We start from the raw sequence: 21,296 nt of genomic DNA, 5'->3' as shown, positions 1-21,296 counted from the left end.
TTCTGTTCCATTGATCTATGTGTCTGTTTTTGTGCCAGTACCATGCTGTCTTGATGATGACAGCTTTGTAATAGAGCTGGAAGTCCGGAATTGTGATGCCACCAGCTTTGTTTTTCTTTTTCAACATTCCTCTGGCTATGCGGGGTCTTTTCTGGTTCCATACAAATTTTAGGGTTATTTGTTCCATTTCTTTGAAAAAAGTGGATGGTATTTTGATGGGGATTGCATTGAATGTGTAGATTGCTCTAGGTAGCATTGACATCTTCACAATATTTGTTCTTCCAATCCATGAGCATGGAACGTTTTTCCATTTCTTTGTGTCTTCCTCAATTTCTTTCATGAGTGTTTTATAGTTTTCTGAGTACAGATTCTTTGCCTCTTTGGTTAGATTTATGCCTAGGTATCTTATGGTTTTGGGTGCAATTATAAATGGGATCGACTCCTTAATCTCTCTTTCTTCTGTCTTGTTGTTGGTGTATAGGAATGCCACTGATTTCTGTGCATTGATTTTATATCCTGCCACTTTACTGAATTCCTGTATGAGTTCTAGCAGTTTTGGGGTGGAGTCTTTTGGGTTTTCCACATAAAGTATCATATCATCTGCAAAGAGTGAGAGTTTGACTTCTTTGCTGATTTGGATGCCTTTGATTTCTTTTTGTTCTCTGATTGCTGTGGCTAGGACTTCTAATACTATGTTGAATAGCAGTGGTGATAGTGGACATCCCTGCCGTGGTCCTGACCTTAGGGAGAGAGCTCTCAGTTTTTCCCCACTGAGAATGATATTCACTGGGTTTTTCATAGATGGCTTTTATGATATTGAGGTATGTACCCTCTATCCCTATACTCTGAAGCGTTTTGATCAAGAAAGGATGCTGTACTTTGTAAAATGCTTTTTCTGCATTTATTGAGAGGATCATATGGTTGTTGTTCTTTCTTTTATTAATGTATTATATCACATTGATTGATTTGCAGATGTTGAACCAACCTTGCAGCCCAGGGATAAGTCCCACTTGGTCATGGTGAATAATCCTTTCAATTTACTGTTGAATCCTATTGGCTATTGGTATTTTGGTGAGAATTTTTGCATCCATGTTCATCAAGGATATTGGTCTGTAATTCTCCTTTTTGATGGGGTCTTTGTCTGGTTTTGGGATCAAGGTAATGCTGGCCTCATAAAACGAGTTTGGAAGTTTTCCTTCCATTTCTATTTTTTGTAACAGTTTCAGAAGAATAGGTATTAATTTTTCTTTAAATGTTTGGTAGAGTTCCCCTGGGAAGCCATCTGGCCCTGGGCTCTTGCTTTCTGGGAGATTTTTGATTACTGCTTCAATTTCCTTAGTGGTTATAGGCCTGTTCAGGTTTTCTATTTCTTCCTGGTTCAGTTTTGGTAGTTGATACATCTCTAGGAATGCATCCATTCCTTCCAGATTATCTAATTTGCTGGCATAGAGTTGCTCATAATAGGTTCTTATAATTGTTTATATTTCTTTGGTGTTGGTTGTGATCTCTCCTCTTTCATTCATGATTTTGTTTATTTGGGTCATTTCTCTTTTCTTTTTGATAAGTCTGGCCAGGGGTTTATCAATCTTGTTAATTCTTTCAAAGAACCAGCTCCTAGTTTCGTTGATCTGTTCTACTGTTCTTTTGGTTTCTATTTCATTGATTTCTGCTCTGCTCTTTATTATTTCTCTTCTCCTGCTGGGTTTAGGCTTTATTTGCTGTTCTTTCTCCAGCTCCTTTAGGTGTAGGGTTAGGTTGTGTATTTGAGACCTTTCTTGTTTCTTGAGAAAGGCTTGTATTGCTATATACTTTCCTCTTAGGACCGCCTTTGCTGTATCCCAAAATTTTTGAACAGTTGTGTTTTCATTTTCATTTGTTTCCATGAATTTTTAAAATTCTTCTTTAATTTCCTGTTTGACCCATTCATTCTTTAGTAGGATGCTCTTTAGCCTCCATGTATTTGAGTTCTTTCCGACTTTCCTCTTGTGATTGAGTTCTAGTTTCAAAGCACTGTGGTCTGAAAATATGCAGGGAATGATCCCATTCTTTTGGTACCAGTTCAGACCTGATTTGTGACCTAGGATGTGATCTATTCTGGAGAATGTTCCATGGGCACTAGAGAAGAATGTGTATTATGTTGCTTTGGGATGGAATGTTCTGAATATGTCTGTGAAGTCCATTTGGTCCAATGTGTCATTTAAAGTCTTTATTTCCTTGTTGATCTTTTGCTTAGATGATCTGTCCCTTTCAGTGAGGGGGGTGTTAAAGTCCCCTACTATTATTGTATTGTTGTTGATGTGTTTCTTTGCTTTTGTTATTAATTGGCTTATATAATTGGCTGCTCCTGTGTTAGGGGCATAGATATTTACAATTGTTAGATCTTCTTGTTGGATAGACCCTTTAAGTATGATATAGTGTCCTTCCTCATCTCTTATTACAGTCTTTGGTTTAAAATCTAATTTGTCTGATAGAAGGATTGCCACCCCAGCTTTCTTTTGGTGTCCATTAGCATGTAAATGGTTTTCCACCCCCTCACTTTCAATCTGGGGGTGTCTTTGGGTCTAAAATGAGTCTCTTGCAGACAGCATATCGATGGGTCTTGTTTTTTTATCCAATCTGATAGCCTGTGTCTTTTGATTGGGGCATTTAGTCCATTTACATTCAAGGTAACTATTGAAAGATATGAATTTAGTGCCATTGTATTGCCTGTAAGGTGACTGTCACTGTATATTGTCTGTGTTTCTTTCTGGTCTATGTTGCTTTTAGGCTCTCTCTTTGCTTAGAGGACCCCTTTCAATATTTCTTGTAGGGCTGGTTTTGTGTTTGCAAATTCCTTTAGTTTTTGTTTGTCCTGGAAGCTTTTTATCTCTCCTTCAATTTTCAGTGACAGCCTAGCTGGATATAGTATTCTTGGCTGCATATTTTTCTCATTTAGTGCTCTGAATATATCATGCCAGTCCTTTCTGGCCTGCCAGGTCTCTGTGGGTAGGTCTGTTGCCAATCTAATGTTTCTACCACTGTAGGTTACAGATCTCTTCTCCCAAGCTGCTTTCAGGATTTTCTCTTTGTCTCTGAGACTCATAAGTTTTACTATTAGATGTTGGGCTGGTTGACCTATTTTTATTGATTTTGAGAGGGTTTCTCTGTGCCTCTCCTGGATTTTGATGCCTGTTTCCTTCCCCAAATTAGGGAAGTTCTCTGCTATAATTTGCTCCAATATACCTTCTGCTCCTCTCTCTCTTTCTTCTTCTTCTGGGATCCCAATTATTCTAATGTTGTTTCGTCTTACAGTATCGCTTATCTCTCGAATTCTGCCCTCGTGATCCAGTAGTTGTTTATCTCTCTTTTTCTCAGCTTCTTTATTTTCCATCATTTCATCTTCTATATCACTAATTCTCTCTTCTGCCTCATTTATTGTAGCAGTTAGAGCCTCCATTTTTGATTGCACCTCATTAATAGCCTTTTTGATTTCGACTTGGTTAGATTTTAGTTCTTTTATTTCTCCAGAAAGGGTTTCTCTAATAACTTCCATGTTTTTTTTCAAGCCCAGCTAGTATCTTTAAAATCGTCATTCTGAACTCTAGTTCTGACATCATACTAATGTCCATATTGATTAGGTCGCTGGCAGTCGGTACTGCCTCTTGTTCTTTTTGTTGAGGTGATTTTTTCCATCTTGTCATTTTGTCCAGAGGAGAATAGATGAATGAGAGAACAAATGGTAACAGGGTAACAACGTCCCCAGAAAATATATACTAAACAAATCAGAAAAGACCTGAAACTGGGGGAAAAGAAAGGGAAAGAAAGAAAAAAGAAAAAGAAAAATATAAAAACAAACAAAAACAAAACAAAACAAAACAGAATATGATCAAATATGATCAGGCTGGTGCATAGATCAGTGCCACACACTAGATTTTGGTGTGTTTTGGTCTGTTAGAAGAAAGTGCCTCCCAAAATTTTTAAAAGAAAGAAAAACTTATATATACCCAAAAATAAGGGTTAATACAATGAAGGGATGGAATATGACTGTAAAGATGAAAATTATAAAAGATTTTATAAAAGGAGTTGATAAGATAAGAAGTTGGTTGAAAAAACAAAGAGGAGGATTTAAAAAAAAAAAAGGAGAGAATGTGGTCAGGCAGGAGACTAGAACAAAGCCATACACTAGAGATTTAAGGTATATTATGATCTGTTAGAAGAAATTGTATCCCAAAATTTTAAAGAGAGAACAACTTATATATATATATATATATATATATACCAAAAATAAGGGTAACCACTATGAAGGGATAGAATATGACTCTAAAAATGAAAAATAAAAAAGATTTTTTAAAAAAGGGATTGATGGGGCGCCTGGGTGGCTCAGTCGTTAAGCGTCTGCCTTCGGCTCAGGTCATGATCCCAGGGTCCTGGGATTGAGTCCCACATCGGGCTCCCTGCTCGGCGGGAAGCCTGCTTCTCCCTCTCCCACTCCCCCTGCTTGTGTTCCCTCTCTCGCTGTGTATCTCTCTGTCAAATAAATAAATAAAATCTTTAAAAAAAAAAAAGGGATTGATAAGATGTTGGTTGAAAAAGGGAAAAAGAAAAATACAAAAAAAAAAAAAAAACTTTGAAAGACTAAAGAATCATGGTAAAAAAGCCATGAATTCTATGTGCAGTATTCCCCTAGCACTGGAGTTCTGCTATTCTCATTGATCAGTAAACTTGGTCTTGGCTGGCTGTTCTTCCTGATCTTCTGGGGGAGGAGCCTGTTGCCATGGTTTCCAAATGTCTTTGCCGGAGGCGGAATTACCCGTCCTTGCCGGTCAGGGCTAAGTAATCTGCTCGGGTTTGCTCTCAGGAGCTTTTGTTCCCTGCAAGCTTTCCATGCAACTTTGGAGGACGAGAGTGAAAATGGCGGCCTGCCAATCTCTGCCCCGGCAGAGCCGAGAATTCGGGTCCCCACTCCTCAGTGTGCCCCCAGAGAAAAGCAATCAGTCACTCCCGTCTCCCCGGTCTCCGCTTGTTCGGTCCTGGAAGAGCAGTGGCCCGGCTGTGCCGCAGATCACGGTTTATGGCAACTGCGAGCTGAGAGCCCACTCCTCTGCTCCGTCTCTGCATCCGGCTTCCCCGCTCCTATACCTGGGAGCTCTGCCGCACTCAGGTACCCCGGTTCTTCCTGTGACCCTGAGGGTCCTGAGACCACACTGTCCCACGAGGGTTCTACCCCCCGCTTAGCCACTGGAGCGATGTCCCTCAGCAGAGCCGACTTCTAAAAGTTCCGATTTTGTGCTCTGCGGTTCTATCAGTTGCCAGAAGCGGCCGCCGGAGGCCCCCACCCCCGCTGTCTATCTTCCCGAATATCACCTCGGATTCACTTCTCCACACGTCCTGCCTTCCAGAAAGTGCTCGCTTTTCTGTTCAGAGAGTTGTTGCTATTCTTTTCTTCGATCTCCTGTTGAGTCGTAGGTGTTCAGAATGGTTTGATCCCTATCTAGCTGAATTCCTGGGACCAGACGAATTCCAGGTCTCCTACTCCTCTGCCATCTTGCTCCCCATCCTGGAGACTTTTATGCCCAGGAGGCAATGCACCATAACAATGTTTGGGATGGGTGAGAAGTAAGCTTTCTTTTTTGTAAAGCAGAAACAGGGCAATTGTGAAAGGTAAAAGAGGAAAAGGGAAGCTGGTGGCTTGCAGGTGCTTGCATTCTCAGGCAGATCAGTTTTAGGAAAAGACATATGTAGAAGTTGAGAATTTGGTTATAGATTCCGTTTAGACATTGATATCTGCAGTACCCATGAAAAGTCTTTGTTTACATTTTCTTGAAGACTCCTGGGATGGGTTGTGTCTTCATAACATCATAGGCATTATACAGTATGATCACAAGATAAATTGATTTTGTGACACCCAGAATATATTTTCTGGTGCTTTGGTAAATATACCAAGTACCCTCTCTATCTCTTACATTCAAGAATGTTCCAGATACTGAAATCTCATAGTTTACCAATTACAAGACAAGAGGAAGATGAATATGTGAATGATAGAAGAGAAAGTTGTGCAAGAGGAGAAATCCCTTTCCCCAAATGTAAAGTGTACAAGATGAAGAGTTCAAAACTCTAAAAATAGGCAAAAGGCATCTCCAGGGATTTTAATGAGCTCAATAGTACAGTGATATGCTGGATGTGATATTTATTTTTTGAAAACACATTTTGATGTAGTGAACAAGAATGGGATTAATTATTAATCACTTCCTCCAGTAATATGGACTAACCATTTTATATACAAAGAACTTTTACAACTTGGATTTTCCTGTAGTTTGTGAAATTTTATATTTTACCTGAAAAGCTTTTCATTTCTAGCATAAAACATAGGCAAATAAAAATGGTCAGTCTTTTTAAATTTATTTTTTATTCTCACTTTAGAAATGGAATACTTTTGGTTTTAAAGATTAGTTTACAAGAATACTATTAAAAACTGCTTAAAATTGGATGTTCATATCAATATTGATTTAGCATTCTAAATGTAATATATTTTAAAATATGCAACATTACTTAAGGACTTCATCTTTTGTATTGAGTTGTAATGCAATATAGCATTAGAGTAAGTCCCGCCAACATTAGGAAAGCTCCTATTGAGCTATTTATTTCGCTGTTTGCAAATTCACGTAAAAATATCTGTATTTTAACTATGCTAAATTTCTGGTATACAAGTAGGAAAACTTTGTGATACCAATTTTATTCCCATTGCTGTATTGTGCTATTTTTTTTTTAAACAAGAATCTGTGATAGAGTTGAAGGAACGCCAGATAGTGCTTACAGCTCAGAAGTATAAAACATAATCTGTGGCTATAATAAGAAAAATATTCCAGCAGGTTCAAAGAGATTGGGAATAAAAAGCCACCCATTTGCTTTTTTGTAGAAGCAGTAGCAATCTGCAGACAAGCTATTCTAGCTTCAAAACAGTATGGTAGATGGTTTTATGGAACTCGCAATTACAGAAATCCACTTTAACCTTTTTTTCTTACTGGCAGGTGTCCCATTGGCTTACAGCCAGAGGCTGTGAGTGTAGTGCAGCCGGTGTGTCCCCCAGAGTGCTGAAAATGCCCACGCTCCAGCTGGCTGCTCATAACTGCACTGATTGTGGTCTGACAACCCAGAGCTCTAAGAAAGAAATGTGATGAATATACGAAAATATTTTACAAATTTAATCAGATTACAAATTTCATCTCTCTTTTTTCTCCTCTATAGATATGATATCTGCACTTATAAAAATAAGCCCTGTGGAACATTGGGTAAGTTTTTTATAAAGGGAGCATAGTTCAGATTGTCTTTTTGGTCCAGTGGCTTTACTCTTTATCATTAATTTGGTCATTTTCCTTTCTGGCACATCTGAAATTACTCCTATAAATTGTTAATCCTGACCCATGTGGGTATGTCACTTAACTAGGAAACAAGTAGAATGATGATTAAAAACAACTTAGAAGATGATTCTAAATCTTCAAACAATCATGATGAATCAAAAGTTACCAGTCTGTAATGTATTTTCCAAAAATACCAAGGAATTTAAGAGCAAATAAAAGCACACAGCATCTTCAAATATCAGGCTAGGAAAGGATAGGGGGAAAAGTCGGGGGATACTTAAAAGGGAGACATTGTGTTCTTAATGTACTTTGGTGCAATTTTGTGGCGCGGGTATATCCCCATAAATTAAGATACTGGAAATTTTCAGGACCTGAGCAACAATAAAAAAAAAATTGTGAAATATTACAACCAGCAGTAGAGAGGTCAAGATTATCTTTCTTGTGCTTCCCAAATATTTGTTTTTTAAAAAGCATTTCTGCATATTCTAGAATTTAAAAAGTCACATTTTGTTGTAGAGTATAACTTCATTCTGGTTAAAAGTTAACTGCAAATACAAATGGGGGAAATGATAGCTTTCAAGTAGACTGAATTGTTAAGCAACTAGAGTTACTTTTAAGAACGGGAGCTTTTTCTTCTAAGATAATTTTTTTAGTGTCATAGAGACTGATTACAGACTCAAAAGTTAAGCACCTGAAGGTGAATTTTCTAGTTTCTCTATGATAAGTCTCAATTTTCTTGCCTGTAAAGGAACAATTATGAAATCTATTCCTATGCTCCTCATAAGAATTTTGGGAAGATCAAATTTAAGTAGAGGTGGGAGAAAAGGTGTTACCCAGTTTCCTGGGAGAATTCAGAAAGTCCTGTCTGTAGAGATTAAAATTTCTCTTGATTTTTATCTGCCTTTCCAGTCTTCTCCTATCCTATTTCCCTCAGGATTTAAGGCTAAAAAAGAAATCCCAATTAGCCAACGATCAGTATTTAGGGTAGAGAAGTTTGCTAGTTAAAAAACATAATGTAGAAAGAACTCTCTTTGCTGAGAGATCTCACATCAAAAAGATTTAGGTTTTTAGGTTAACAAAAGCAAAATAATCCATTGGAAAGGACCCTAAAGTGGAAACTGGAAACTAACAACTGGCTTTGACTGTTTCAGTGCATTACTTTTTCCTCTTTATTTAGGTATTTATTCCTCAATTCCTTATCTATGAAGTAGGAGCAATATCTGCCCTTATGTAACAGGGATATTGTAAAAATCACTTAAAGGAAAAAAAATACAAAGATGTTTAATAGAGAAGTACTGTAAAAATGCACTGGTATTATTATTTGTTGTAGAAATTATACTAACTTAACCTGTTATTGTTCAATATCTGAAAGCATTTACTAAGTGCTTGATCAATTTTAAATACAATTGACACTAAGCTTCAAAGGAGGTATAAGCTAGAGCTTGTATTTTTCCATTGTATATATATGTATTCTGAGGAAATACATATGTATATATCTATATACATTCTATTCTGCTTTTTGAAGGTAGATTGTTTACACTGAGATGTCTTCTTCATTAGGACATTAGTAATAACACTGCCTATACTTATGTTGTTATTTTTACTCAAGTAGATTCGAGATATGCTTCTACCCAACATCTCTTTCTTTCCCAAATATGTATTCCAATTTTTATAGCTTATTAATTTCCAAAATCAATACATTAATACTTTGGTTCATGTCAATGCATTTTCAAGCTCAGTATAAATTATTTTCAAATTATAAGCCATTATAAATTATCTTTTATACTATCTCATGGTGAAAACTAAATGACTGCATATGTATACATGTGTTGAGCTTCATATGTGAAAAATATATTATCAGTACAGAATGGTGGTCAGGGTTTTTCTTTTTGGGTGGTCATTCTGTCAACTTTCATGTTGGTTTTTATGCTAATACTTGCATATTCTCTTGCTTAGTAACTTTGATGACCAGTTGTAACATGGCTAAGTAGATTTAAGGGTGCAAACTGTGGCCATCAAACTGAGGAAATCTAAATGACCCAAATAGTAATCAAACCCCTATTAACACAATCACACGTAAGAACTTTGACAGCCTCAATTTTATAGGAATATAGAAAGTTGTAGGGGTTGTGAAAATAGATTAGCTCTAAATTATTTTATTTCAGTTAGAATTTAGCTCTGTATTTTTAACGAAGAGTTATTTCCCAAATATGTTCTTTCTGAAGTTGTTCTTTTAGTAGAACAACTAAGTTAATTTTATATCAGATAGAGAGGTAAATCTGTGCTTGCAAATACACCTTAGGGAGTCATTGAGAATTCTCAGTTAAAAATATTACCACATGGCATATACCAAACAGTCACAATAACAACAAACAAAAATCTAACCCATGGAATAATATATTTTGGGAAATATAAGAAATGTTAATTTAACAATAATTATTCTCAGTAATTGTTTTTTAACCAAATTTCATAAAGCTTAAAACAGAAACAGTATTCAAACAGTGTGGCTTTGTTCTTCCCATATCATGAATGATATTGAACTCAATAGCTTAGCCAGATAATCTACTGCAAACTTTTTTGGTATTCTTTCTCTCCCTATCTCTCTTTGTCTCAGGGGAATTTAGAACTAACATTTCTTACATATTTGTGATTTACCAAAAAAATTAAGTCACCTTAGTGACTTAGTGCCCCAACTAGTCCCTCTTTTTACTTCCTCTTCTTCAGGTCCCAAGACTTCTAAGTAGATGGAAGGGCACAACAAGGATAACACTAGTATTTACAATAACTCAGTGACAGAAATCAACCCCTTTCCCAGCGCGTGCTCCTTCCACATAAAACAGTAGGAAAAGCAAACAATCTATTAGCAAATCTAGCACTGACCTCATCTCTGTTCCAGTGTGGCTATTATGTTCATATTTTATATTAGAAGGTACAGAAAAACAATTTCTAGAGCTTTCTTATCAGTAAAAATATTAATTGAATAGCTTTTATTGTTCCAAATTAGTGTAACTGGGAAATTGTACCTAGCATGGAACATTGCTTATTGTGGTCAATAAATATTCATTGAATTGGATTCAAATCACTTTTTGTGGTTAGATAATTATTATTTGGGTAATGATAGTAGACTACTAACATACAAAATGTTTTTCCTACTTTTCCTTCAATTTCTTTTAAATAACTTTCGTTCCTATATGTGTTAAGTATAATTTAGCATCTGTTTCCTTATAACACATGACATTTTTCACACAAAAATTCTTTTTTTCTAAGTACTGTTTTAAAGTTATGTACTAATTCACAGGGCGTAATATTCATTTGGAAGTAAATATGAAAGCTTTTACAAGCTAAAATTCCCAAGGGAGGAATACCTTGAGAACGGAACATTTCATTAGAATCAGTGAATTAACACTGTAGTTTTTGCTTTATTAGTAAAACTAATGCATTGAAGGGGGATGGGAGAGGAGATAACCATTGAAAGTGTGAATGTCTTTCTTTCCATTAAAATACCTAAAGAAATTGTTGCATCACTATCAGGACTTATTTCAGAAGATTAAAAAAATGCAAAACCTCCTATTTTTAACAGTTCTCCTTTTTCTCTTTTGAATCATTCATTTTTGCTTTTATAAAAAAATGTCATTTAAAAAAAAACCATTTGGGATTCCCTTTTTTTGGTAACTAAAAAGTTGCTTGTATATTTTTATGAACCCACTAAACTTAAACAGATCTCTTTAGAAAAATAATGTGGATGTATTTTGCTTTCTACAGCCTGAAGAATGTTAAAATAGAAATGCTTTCTTGAATTCCCTCTTCTGGCTCAAGTTACTAGGTGGTCCCAAGTTACCAGAAGTAAAATTTATAAATCTAACCCCTAGTCTAGACATTTTCCAGCACTGACTGCAGTTCAAAAAATATTAATGTCTAGCCGGCAAAGTGAAACTCCCCCCAGTGATTTTGCAAATGACTAGAAAGTTAACCTTTTGCCAACTGCTCCTTCTGTGCATGGAGGTTATTAAAAAGAATCCAGGCATTTATAAGTATGGGCTTTTTAAGACTGAAACACCTTGGCTTGACCCTTTGTGTCTCCTTCTGTTTATTCAGGCTTGGCCTCTGTGGCTGGAATGTGTGAGCCTGAAAGGAGCTGCAGCATTAATGAAGACATTGGCCTGGGTTCCGCTTTTACCATTGCACATGAGATTGGTCACAAGTGAGTGAGTTTAAGAAAATCAAAATAAATTTTAGAACTCCACTCTTTTGAGCAACTCATAACTACTGTGTGGAGCGCCTGTGCTCAAACATACTTTACTGCCTTTTTGTCTGATTTCAGTAGAGAATGTTATCATTTGGGGTATTGGGATAAATCATCTTAAGAACTGGAGACTTGTTAAATAATCTTTCTGATTCAATGACCCATATTTTTAGAGTGGTGAATGAGACACACTTAAGTTTTGTTATATATATTTGAAATAATTTACCTTTAGCACGTCTGCTCATCACACAGTTCCTCTAAGTTAAATTGTTTAAATGATCTTTCTTTTCCGCAAGTGACAGTATCTATATATTTTAAAGTCATCATTGATGCCACTACCATAAAATCTACTTTGAGTTTTCACTCTTCATACAGCGGGTGAGCATACCTTTTCCAGACATAAAGTTTGTGCAATCAGTGCCATGTAACTTGTGTTTTCAGGTGTAATATGTCTTTGAAATAATAATTAAAAAAAAACCCAACAACAATCAAAACTGATGCTACAAAGAGTAGTGAGATATCATTCTCATCACCTTTTAGGAGGATCTGGAGTTTTTAATATTTGTTTTAAATAAATCTGTGCCAAAAACAGTCCTATGGCTATCCCCCCACATGCACACACCTAGCAATAAAATCCTTACTTTCTTTTTTTCAAGCAACAGGCAGTAGTAAATGTAAAAGCCTGCTCACATGGAAGGAGAGAAATTTGAAAACTTTAAAAGGATCGTCAAACATTTTTAACTAAAACAAGCCTATTTGCAGGAACTCCTGACATTTGTATGATTTAAGTTTTACAGTCTGCTTTTTGGTAGAGAAAAGGATGGGGGAAAAAGAACAAATAAAAATGAATGTTTATTATATAGTTGCCTCAGAGGTCATTCCCGAGATAAATCTGTAGCTCAGCTTGTTTTGTTTTTTGTTTTTTGTTTTTTTTCCCAAAGTGGAGAGTGAAATTGAGTCAGTCTGTTGCATTATTTTGAAGTTTGCGACTTAAATTTTACCAAATTAGTGTTGATTTATGTGTAAATGCGAGTAACCAGCAAGTTTAAACCTAACTTGATTCAGGCATGAGGGAAAGTCAGTATTACAGGCCTAAAAATACTGGTATTCTAGTTTTCATTGCAGTAAACAGCAAGGGAACAAAAGGGGAAAGCCCTCTTAACCAGTCAGTTTATCTTCAATGCATGCACTTAAAAGTCTGGCTCATTAATGACTGTCATAATCTTATACAACCAGACTGAATTTAATAGGTTCTGTTAGATTCAATTAAATTGAGAGGTTAGGACAAGTAACATACAGCAGATGAATAATATGTGTATGAGAGCACTGTTACCTCATGCAGTCGGAAGTTAGTCAACGTCAACATATGCATTATAAGTCTCCTTCTTGTATGTACTTAAATAGTTGAGGTAAGGGTTTATCTCTCTTTGTATCTTTTATTGAGATGAAGATTCTAACTGACCAACTCTCAGCCTTCCTAGATTTTTGTTATTGTTGTTGGCCTCTTGGGTAACTCCTTTTAATTCTTTTTAAGTTGAATGGTTTATGCTTTATATAGGCGATTATGAAAGAGAAGTAGAATATGAATTAACCTTTTAAGACATATATGATTTAAAGTAACTTTATTTCACAGTTAATTCTTGTTTGATAATATGACTTCTAAAAATGAGGAGGGGGGAATCTACAAAATGCTTTATATTGAGAGCCAGAAGAAATGCTTCCATTCAAAAATGTTATTTGACAAGTGAAAAATCAGCTATCCTTCTATGTTCAGTTGATTAATATGTCCGTATCTTCCATTCCTTTTTCCCCAGACAACCTGGGCATGGTATGTTTAACATATCTTTTTCAATAAATCAAATTATTATTTGCTCAGTTAGGGAAAAATCTCTTTTATGAATGAAGATCCCTTTACTTGTTTTTATGATCTTAGGGTTTAGCTTTAAGAAACTTAGCAAGTCAACTCTGGCACAACTCATGGCATCCCTAAAATACCGTGTTCCCTATTCTTCCTGAGACAAAGCAACAGCCATGGTAAATGTCAAGTGTCGTTTTCAGTTAAAGTATATTGAAGTTTTATAACTTGTATCATTTAGTGGGATGGATGTTAAGTGATGTGATGTTATCTGCAGATTTATCACAATGAAGAATATTGGACTATGAGTTACTGAGAAGTGACCCCACTGAATCACTAGACTGTTGGAAGATTTTCTAGTATTCTTTACAGTGTGTAGAGTATGGTTTTGCACCCACTGTATACTTGTGTAGGGATGGATATACTATCTATTTTGAACAGCTATGGGATAACTTTTTTCTTTTGCTAGGCCTTAGTGACCATTTTTTTTCTGGTGACTCGTATGGGGATCAAATTAGTGACCACTTTTATTTCTCTTTGTAAAAACAAGAAATTAATTTTCTTGTAAAATAAAAGATTGAGGGTTTATGCTATATTTAAATAACATGTCTAGCTTTAATGTAGTTATAAGCCATAGGCAATTAACAAAACCTTATAGAAAAGAATGCTCATTGAAAGATCTTTTAATTAATTATATAGTTGCTATAGGTTTCAGCAGTGGAAAAAATATGATGTTGAAAAATTCAACCTGACTTCTTGTATATTGAGAAAACTAAATTTTCCATACTGTACAAAAATAATCTTTTTTTAAAGATTTTATTTATTTATTTGACAGAGAGAGAGACAGCGAGAGAGGGAACACAAGCAGGGGGAGTGGGAGAGGGAGAAGCAAGCTTCCTGCTGAGCAGGGAGCCCGATGCGGGGTTCGATCCCAGGACCCCAGGATCCTGACTTGAGCCGAAGGCAGACGCTTAACGACTGAGCCCCCCAGGTGCCCCCCAAAAGAAATAAAAAGACATCTTAAAAGTATTTATAATTTTTAGGGATGCATATTGAAGTATGCAGGACTGAAATGACAGGATGTTTGAGATTTGCTTTTAAAAGAAAGTGAAAAACAGAGAAAGATATGGCAAGAATAGCAACATCTTGAATTTTATTATCTTGATAGTGTATGGATGGGAGTTCATTATGCTACTCTCTCTACTATTGTATACGTCCGATACTTCTTCACAAAAAAGAATAGGTCCTAAGATCATAAATCTTTTAGTTGACTTAGCTCATTTAATATTTAATCATTATTTAGTGAACTATAACTGATTTTGACAAAATTTATGGAAATGTTAAATGTTTTAGTGAAAGCTGCAAGTATATATTGGTCTTGCTTTTGGAAATCAGTATCAGTGTTTGGTCTTACCAATAGGGATACAAAAGAGTCGTTAGGAGATGATTTTTTTTTTTTTTTAAAGGAGATATATGGCAGGCTTCAGGATAAAATTGTAAATTAGGTTACTTGTATTAGGAAGCTCTTATTACTATTTTCTTTAATCCAAACTTCCTTTCTCTTGCTACAAATACCTAGGTGTCTCGAAATGTTTGATCAGGGCTATACTTTCATAATAGAAGGCTAATAATTAATACACTAAGGGAATTTTAGGATTTGGAACTAGTATTTGAGACTGTATTTGGGACGTTAATGCCTTTGTCTAGTTTTGGTATCAAAATAAGTATTCTGTGTGTTCTGGAAGAGTTTGCTTTCCCTTGAGTATGTTTTAAAACATCATTTAAGTATAATTTACATACAATAAAGATACATACATTTTGTGTGTAGCTCAATGAATTATGGCAAATGTATATAACCATTTAACCACCACCACAATTAAGATGTCAGCATTTTCATTACCTGAAAAAGTCCCCTTTTTCCCTTTTTACATTCAATCTCCACTCTCTTCCCCTTTTCCCTGGGCCCAGACAGCCACAGATCTACTTTCTATCACTATAGATTAGACTTGTCTTTTCTATAGTTCCATTTAAGTCAGCTTATATAGAGGGCACTTTTTGTATCTAGTTTCTTTCCCTTAGCGTAATGCTTTTGAGATTCACCCATGTTGTTGTGTGTATCAGTAGCTTTTATGTTGTTTTTGGTTTTTTTTTCTGAATAGTATTCCTTATCAATAGCAATAGCAGATACCACATTTTAGTTTTTTTCTAGTTTGGAGCTATTATAATGAATAGGACTGCTATGAACATCCATGTACAAGTATTAGTTTGGACATATACTTTCATTTCTCTTGGGAGGTACTGCTGGTATTATGGTACATGTTAGGTTCACTTTACCACGAACTGTTTTTCAAAGTGGCTAGATACCATTTTGCATTCCTACTAGCAATCTATCAGAGCCGATTACTTCAAGATCCTTGTCAACATTTGTTTGTCTTTTTTATTTTAGCCATTATTATACCTTTTAGTGGCATCTCATTGTAATTTTAATTAATCATCTATTTTCTGATAAATAATGTTAGTGATGAGCATCTTTTCATAGGCTTATTTGTCATTCATTATCTTCTTTGAATGTCTATTCAAAATCTTTTTCCCATTTTTTTTTTCAAACTGAGGTGTCTCTTATTGAGTTGCAAGAGTTCTCAGTATATCCTGGGTAAAAAACTCTTTGTCATATATACATAATGTGAATATTTTCTCCAAGTCTATTGTTTGCCATTCATTTTTTAATGTTTTTTTTTTTAATTCTAAAATTTTAATGAAGTGTAATTTAAAATTTTTCTTGTATGGGTTGTGTTTTTTGTGTGTATCCTAAAATGTCTTTTCCTACTTCAAAATTGTGAAAATTTTCTTCTATATTTTTGTCTAGAAGTTTCATACTTTCAGCTTTTATATTAAGATCTATGATCTATTCTGAGTTAATTTTTAATTTTTTTTTTTAAAGATTTTATTTATTTACTTGACAGACAGAGACACAGCTAGAGAAGGAACACAAGCAGGGGGTAGAAGGAGAGGGAGAAGCAGGCCTCCCGCCGAGCAAGGAGCCCGATGCAGGGCTCGATCCCAGGACCCTGGGATCATGACCCGAGCCGAAGGCAGATGCTCAACAACTGAGCCACCCAGGCACCCCCTGAGTTAATTTTTTTGTATAGTATGAAGTAAAGGTTGAGGTTCTTTTTCTGTCGCAAGTATCTAGTTATTTTAGCATGATTTATTAAAAAAAAATTGGTTGTAGTTTTTTTTGTTGTTGTTTTGGTTGTAGTTTTCTTACATTATCTCTCTTTTTTTAAATTTTTATTTTTTTAGAGAGAGACAAAAGCATGAGTGGGGTAGGGGAGGGGGCAGAGGGAGAAGGAGGGAGATAATCTAAATCAAGCTCCATGCCCAGTCCAGCCCCCATGTGGGGATCGATCTCACAATCCTGAGATCATGACCTGAGCCAAAAATCAGGAGTCGTATGCTCAACTGACTGAGCCACCCAAGTGCCCCTCATATATTTCTTGAGTTTTGGTATCAGAATATAGTCATATAAATTGAATTAGGAACTGTTCTATTTTCTGGAAGAGTTTGTATGCATAAGGTTGATGGTATTTCTTCCTTAAATGTTTGATAGAATTCACCAATGAAGCCATCTGAGCCTGGAATTTTCTTTATGTGAAGATTGTTGATTAATAATTCAGTTTTTATATTAAATATAAAATCTTTTTATTTAATCTTTTGAGATTTTTTTGTTAATTATGTCTTTCAAAGTATTTAGATAGTTCAACTAAATTGTCAAATTTATTATAATATTCTTTTATTGTCTTTTTTAATGTCTTAAATAATGATATTCGACCATTCATTCTTGATATTTGTAATTTGTGTTTTCTCCTTTTTTCTTTTTTTCCAGCTTTATTGAGATATAATTGACATATAACATTGTATAAGTTTAAGGTGTACAACGTGATGATTTGATACACGTATATATTGCGAAATGATTACCATGATAAGGTTAGTTAACACATCCATCACATCATATAATTACCTTTTTTTGTGTGTGTGGTGAGAACATTCAAGATCCACTCTCTTAGCAACGTTCAAGTATATAATACAGTATTATTAACTATAGTCACATTACATGAGACCTTCAGAACTTATTCATTGTATAACTGGAAGTTTGTACGCTTTAAATATCTCCCCATTTCCTTCACACCCTAGTCCCTGACAACCACCAGTCTACTCACTGTTTCTAGGAGTTCAGCTTTTTTAGATAACACGTAAGTGATATCACACAGTATTTGTCTTTGATCTTACTTTTTTCATTTCATGCCCTCAAGGTTCATCCTCAGTGAAACAAATGGCAGGATTTTCTTCCTTTTTATGACTGAATAGTATTTGAGAGAGAGAGAGAGAGAGAAAGAGAGAGAGTGTGTGTGTGTATTTATATATCACATTTTCTTTATCCCTTTATCCGTTGATGGACACTTAAGTTGTTTCTAAATTGTGACTATTATGAATAATTCTCCAATGAACATGAGGGTGCAGATATCTATTTGAGATAGTCGTTTTATTTCCTTTGGCTGTATAACCAGAAGTGGGATTTCTGGATCATATGGTAGTTCTACTATTACTTTTTTGAGGAACCTCCATACTGTTTTCCATAGTGACTGTACCAATTTACATTCCCATCAACAAGGGTTCCCTTTTCTCCACATTCTTGCTGGCATTTGTAATCTATTGTTTTTTATATTTGCCATTCTGATAGGTGTGACGTGGTATCTCATTGTGCTTTTGATTTGCATCTCCCAGATGATTGGTGATGCTGAGAACCCTTTTCCCCTATATTTTCTTCCAGGAATTTTATGGTTTCTGGTCTTACACTTAAATCTTTAATTCATTTTGAGTTAGTTCTTAGGAGTTGTGTAAGATATGGGCCCAATTTCATATTTTTTGCAGGCCAGTTTTCCCATCACCATTTATTGAAGAGACTATCTTTTTCCCATTGAGTATTATTGGCACCCCTTTAAAATGTTAGTTGACTGTGTGTGTGTGTGTGTGTGTGTGTGTGTGTCTGTGTGTCTTTCTGGGTTTCCTATTCTGTTCCATTGCCTCCAGTTTTGTGATAGCACTGGCTTTGTTGTTTTTCAAGATTGCTTTGGCAATCTTATGTCTTTTGTCATTTCATACAAATTTTAGGATTTCTGTGAAAAATGTCATTGGAATTTTGATAGGACTTGTATTGAACCTATAGATGGTTTTGGGTAGTTTGAACATTTTAACGATATTAACACTTCCTATCCATTAGCAAGAGATATCTTCAAATTTATTTGTCTTCTTCAATTTCTTTTATCAATTTCTTATTGTTTTTAGTATACAGGTCTTTTGCCTCTTTGATTAAATGTATTTCTTTTTTAAAAAATTTAATTAGGGGCACCTGGGTGGCTTAGTCAGTTAAGTGTCTGCCTTCGACTCAGGTCATGATCCCGGGATCCTGGGATCGAGCCCTGCATTGGGCTTCCTGCTCAGTGGGGAGCCTGCTTCTCCCTTTCCCTCTCCCTCTGCCACTCTCCCAGCTTGTGCTCTCTTGCTCTCTGTCAAATAAATAAATAAATAAAAATCTTGAAAAAATGTAATTAAATGAATTTTATTTAAAATTCATATTTAAAATATTTAAAATATAAAAATTAATTCATTTAATTACATTTTTTAAAAGTAAGCTGTACACCGAATGTAGGGCTTGAACTCAGGAGCCCAAGGTCAAGAGTCACACACTCTACTGACTCAGCCAGCCAGATGCTCCTGATTAAGTTTATTTCTAATGATTTTATTTCTAAAGATTTTATAGTTTTTGATGCTACTGTATATGGTATAATTTTATTTCTTTTTCAGATTGTTCATAGTTCTAGTGTATAGAAACACAACTGATTTTTGTATGTTGACTTTTGTAGTCTGCACTTTACTGAATTTGTTTATTAGTTCTAACCATTTTTTGGTGGAGTCTTTTGGATTTTCTATATATAAGATCATGTCATCTCTGAGCAGAGATAATTTTACTTCTTCCTTTCTGATTGAATGCCTTTCATTTTTTTTTGTTGCCTGATTGGTCTGGCTAGGACTTACTATGTTGACTAGGAGAGGTGGGAGTATGGAGGATACTCTTGGTTAGATACTCTTCCTGATCTTAGAGGAAAAGCTTAAAAGTTCACCATTGATTATAATATAGCTGTGGGCCGGTCATATATGGCTTTTATGATGTTGAGGTTTGTTGCTTCTATACACCCACATTGTTGAGAGTTTTTAAAATGAAGGGACGTTGAATTTTGTTAAATCCTTTTTCATTATCTACTGAGATCCTCATATGATTTTTATTTTTCATTCTATTAATGTGATGTATCACACTTACTGATTTGCATGTGTTGAGCCATCCTTGCATCTCAGGGATGAATCCTACTTGATCATGATGTGTGATCATCTTAATGTATTGTTAAACTCGTTTTTCTATTATTTTGTTGAAAATTTTTGTATCTGTATTCATCAGGGATATTGGCCTATAGTTTTCTTGTCTTGAATGTATTCTGGCTTTGCTATCAGGGCAATGCTGGTTCCTTGTAAAAGACTTGGGGATATTTGTTTCTTTTCAGTTTTTTGGAAGAGTTTAAGAAGGTTTGGCATTAATTCTTTAAATGTTTAGTAGAATTCACCAACGAATTTATCTGTCCCTGGGTTTTACTTTTTTGGGGAGCTTTATGGTTACTGATCAATCTCCTTACTTGTTAATGATCTGTTCAGAATTTCTATTTCTTCATGATTCAGTCTTAGTGGGTTATGTTTCTGGGACTTTTTCCTTTTCTTCTGTCTTATTTAGTTTGTTAATGTATCATTGTTTGTAATTGTCCCTTATGATTTCTGTATTTCTGTGCTATCAGTTGTAATGTCTTTACTTTCATTTCTGACTATATTTATTTAAATTTTTTTTCTGAGTTACTCTAAGTTTTGTCAGTTTGGCTTATCTTTTCAAAAAAGCACCTCTTGATTTCATTGATCTTTTCTATTGATTTTCTATTCTCTCACTCATTTCTTTTCTGATCTTTGTTATTTTTTCCTACAAAATTTGGCCTTATTTTGTTCTTTTTTTTTCTAGTTCTTCGAGGCACAAAATCACATTATTTATTTGAGATCTTTCTTTTTTTGTAATATCAGCATTGATCACTATACTCTTCCCTCTTAGAATTGCTTTTGCTAGTATCCTAAGTTTGGTATGTTGTTTTTCCATTTACGTTTGTCTCAGAGTAGTTTTTTATTATATTTTGATTCCTTCTTTGACCCATTGATTGTTCAGCAATGTGTTGTTTAATTTCCCTGTTTTTGTGAATTTTCCTGCTTTTTTCCTGTTGATTCTTCATATCATACTACTGTGGTGATAAGAGTCTTGGAATGATTTCAGTATTTAAAAAAAAATTTTAGGGTGTACAGTTATTATTATAAATATAATCCATACTCATTTTAGCAAATGTTTATCTTTGTGCCAAGTGTAGAATTCAAGAATATCAACACCCAACAATCCCATCATAACTGAAATTCAAATTGTTCTGTTCCATCCATTGTGGTTTTTTTTTGTTAATGGTATGGGCATACTAGTATGCCCATGTACTGTATATGCATTATTATTTTTTATTAAGTTCTTAATTTTAATTCCAGTATACTTAACATACAGTGTTATATTAGTTTCAGGTGACAATATAGTGATTCAGCAATTCTATACATTACTCAGTGCTCATCATGATAAGTGTACGCTTTAATCCCCTTCACCTATTTCACCCATCCCCCACCCACCTCCCTCCTGGTAACCATCAGTTGTTCTCTGTAGTTAAGAGTCTATTTCTTG

The 21,296-nt window shown here is 35.0% G+C and overlaps 1 protein-coding gene across 1 annotated transcript in view; it reads left to right on the top strand.

Moving 5' to 3' along the window:
- Window positions 1-21,296, top strand: part of ADAMTS6 (ADAM metallopeptidase with thrombospondin type 1 motif 6) — a 297,675-nt gene that overhangs the window by 124,203 nt on the left and 152,176 nt on the right. The window contains exons 7-8 of the mRNA XM_035014519.1: window positions 7,225-7,268; window positions 11,433-11,538. Coding sequence (XP_034870410.1) covers window positions 7,225-7,268; window positions 11,433-11,538 — 150 coding nt within the window. The remainder of the gene's footprint in view (window positions 1-7,224; window positions 7,269-11,432; window positions 11,539-21,296) is intronic.

Source organism: Mirounga leonina, unplaced genomic scaffold (genome assembly GCF_011800145.1).
Source record: "Mirounga leonina isolate KUSES-001 unplaced genomic scaffold, KU_Mleo_1.0 Mir_168, whole genome shotgun sequence".
Classification (NCBI taxonomy): Eukaryota; Metazoa; Chordata; class Mammalia; order Carnivora; family Phocidae; genus Mirounga; species Mirounga leonina.
This window is presented reverse-complemented; position numbering and strand designations above follow the sequence as displayed.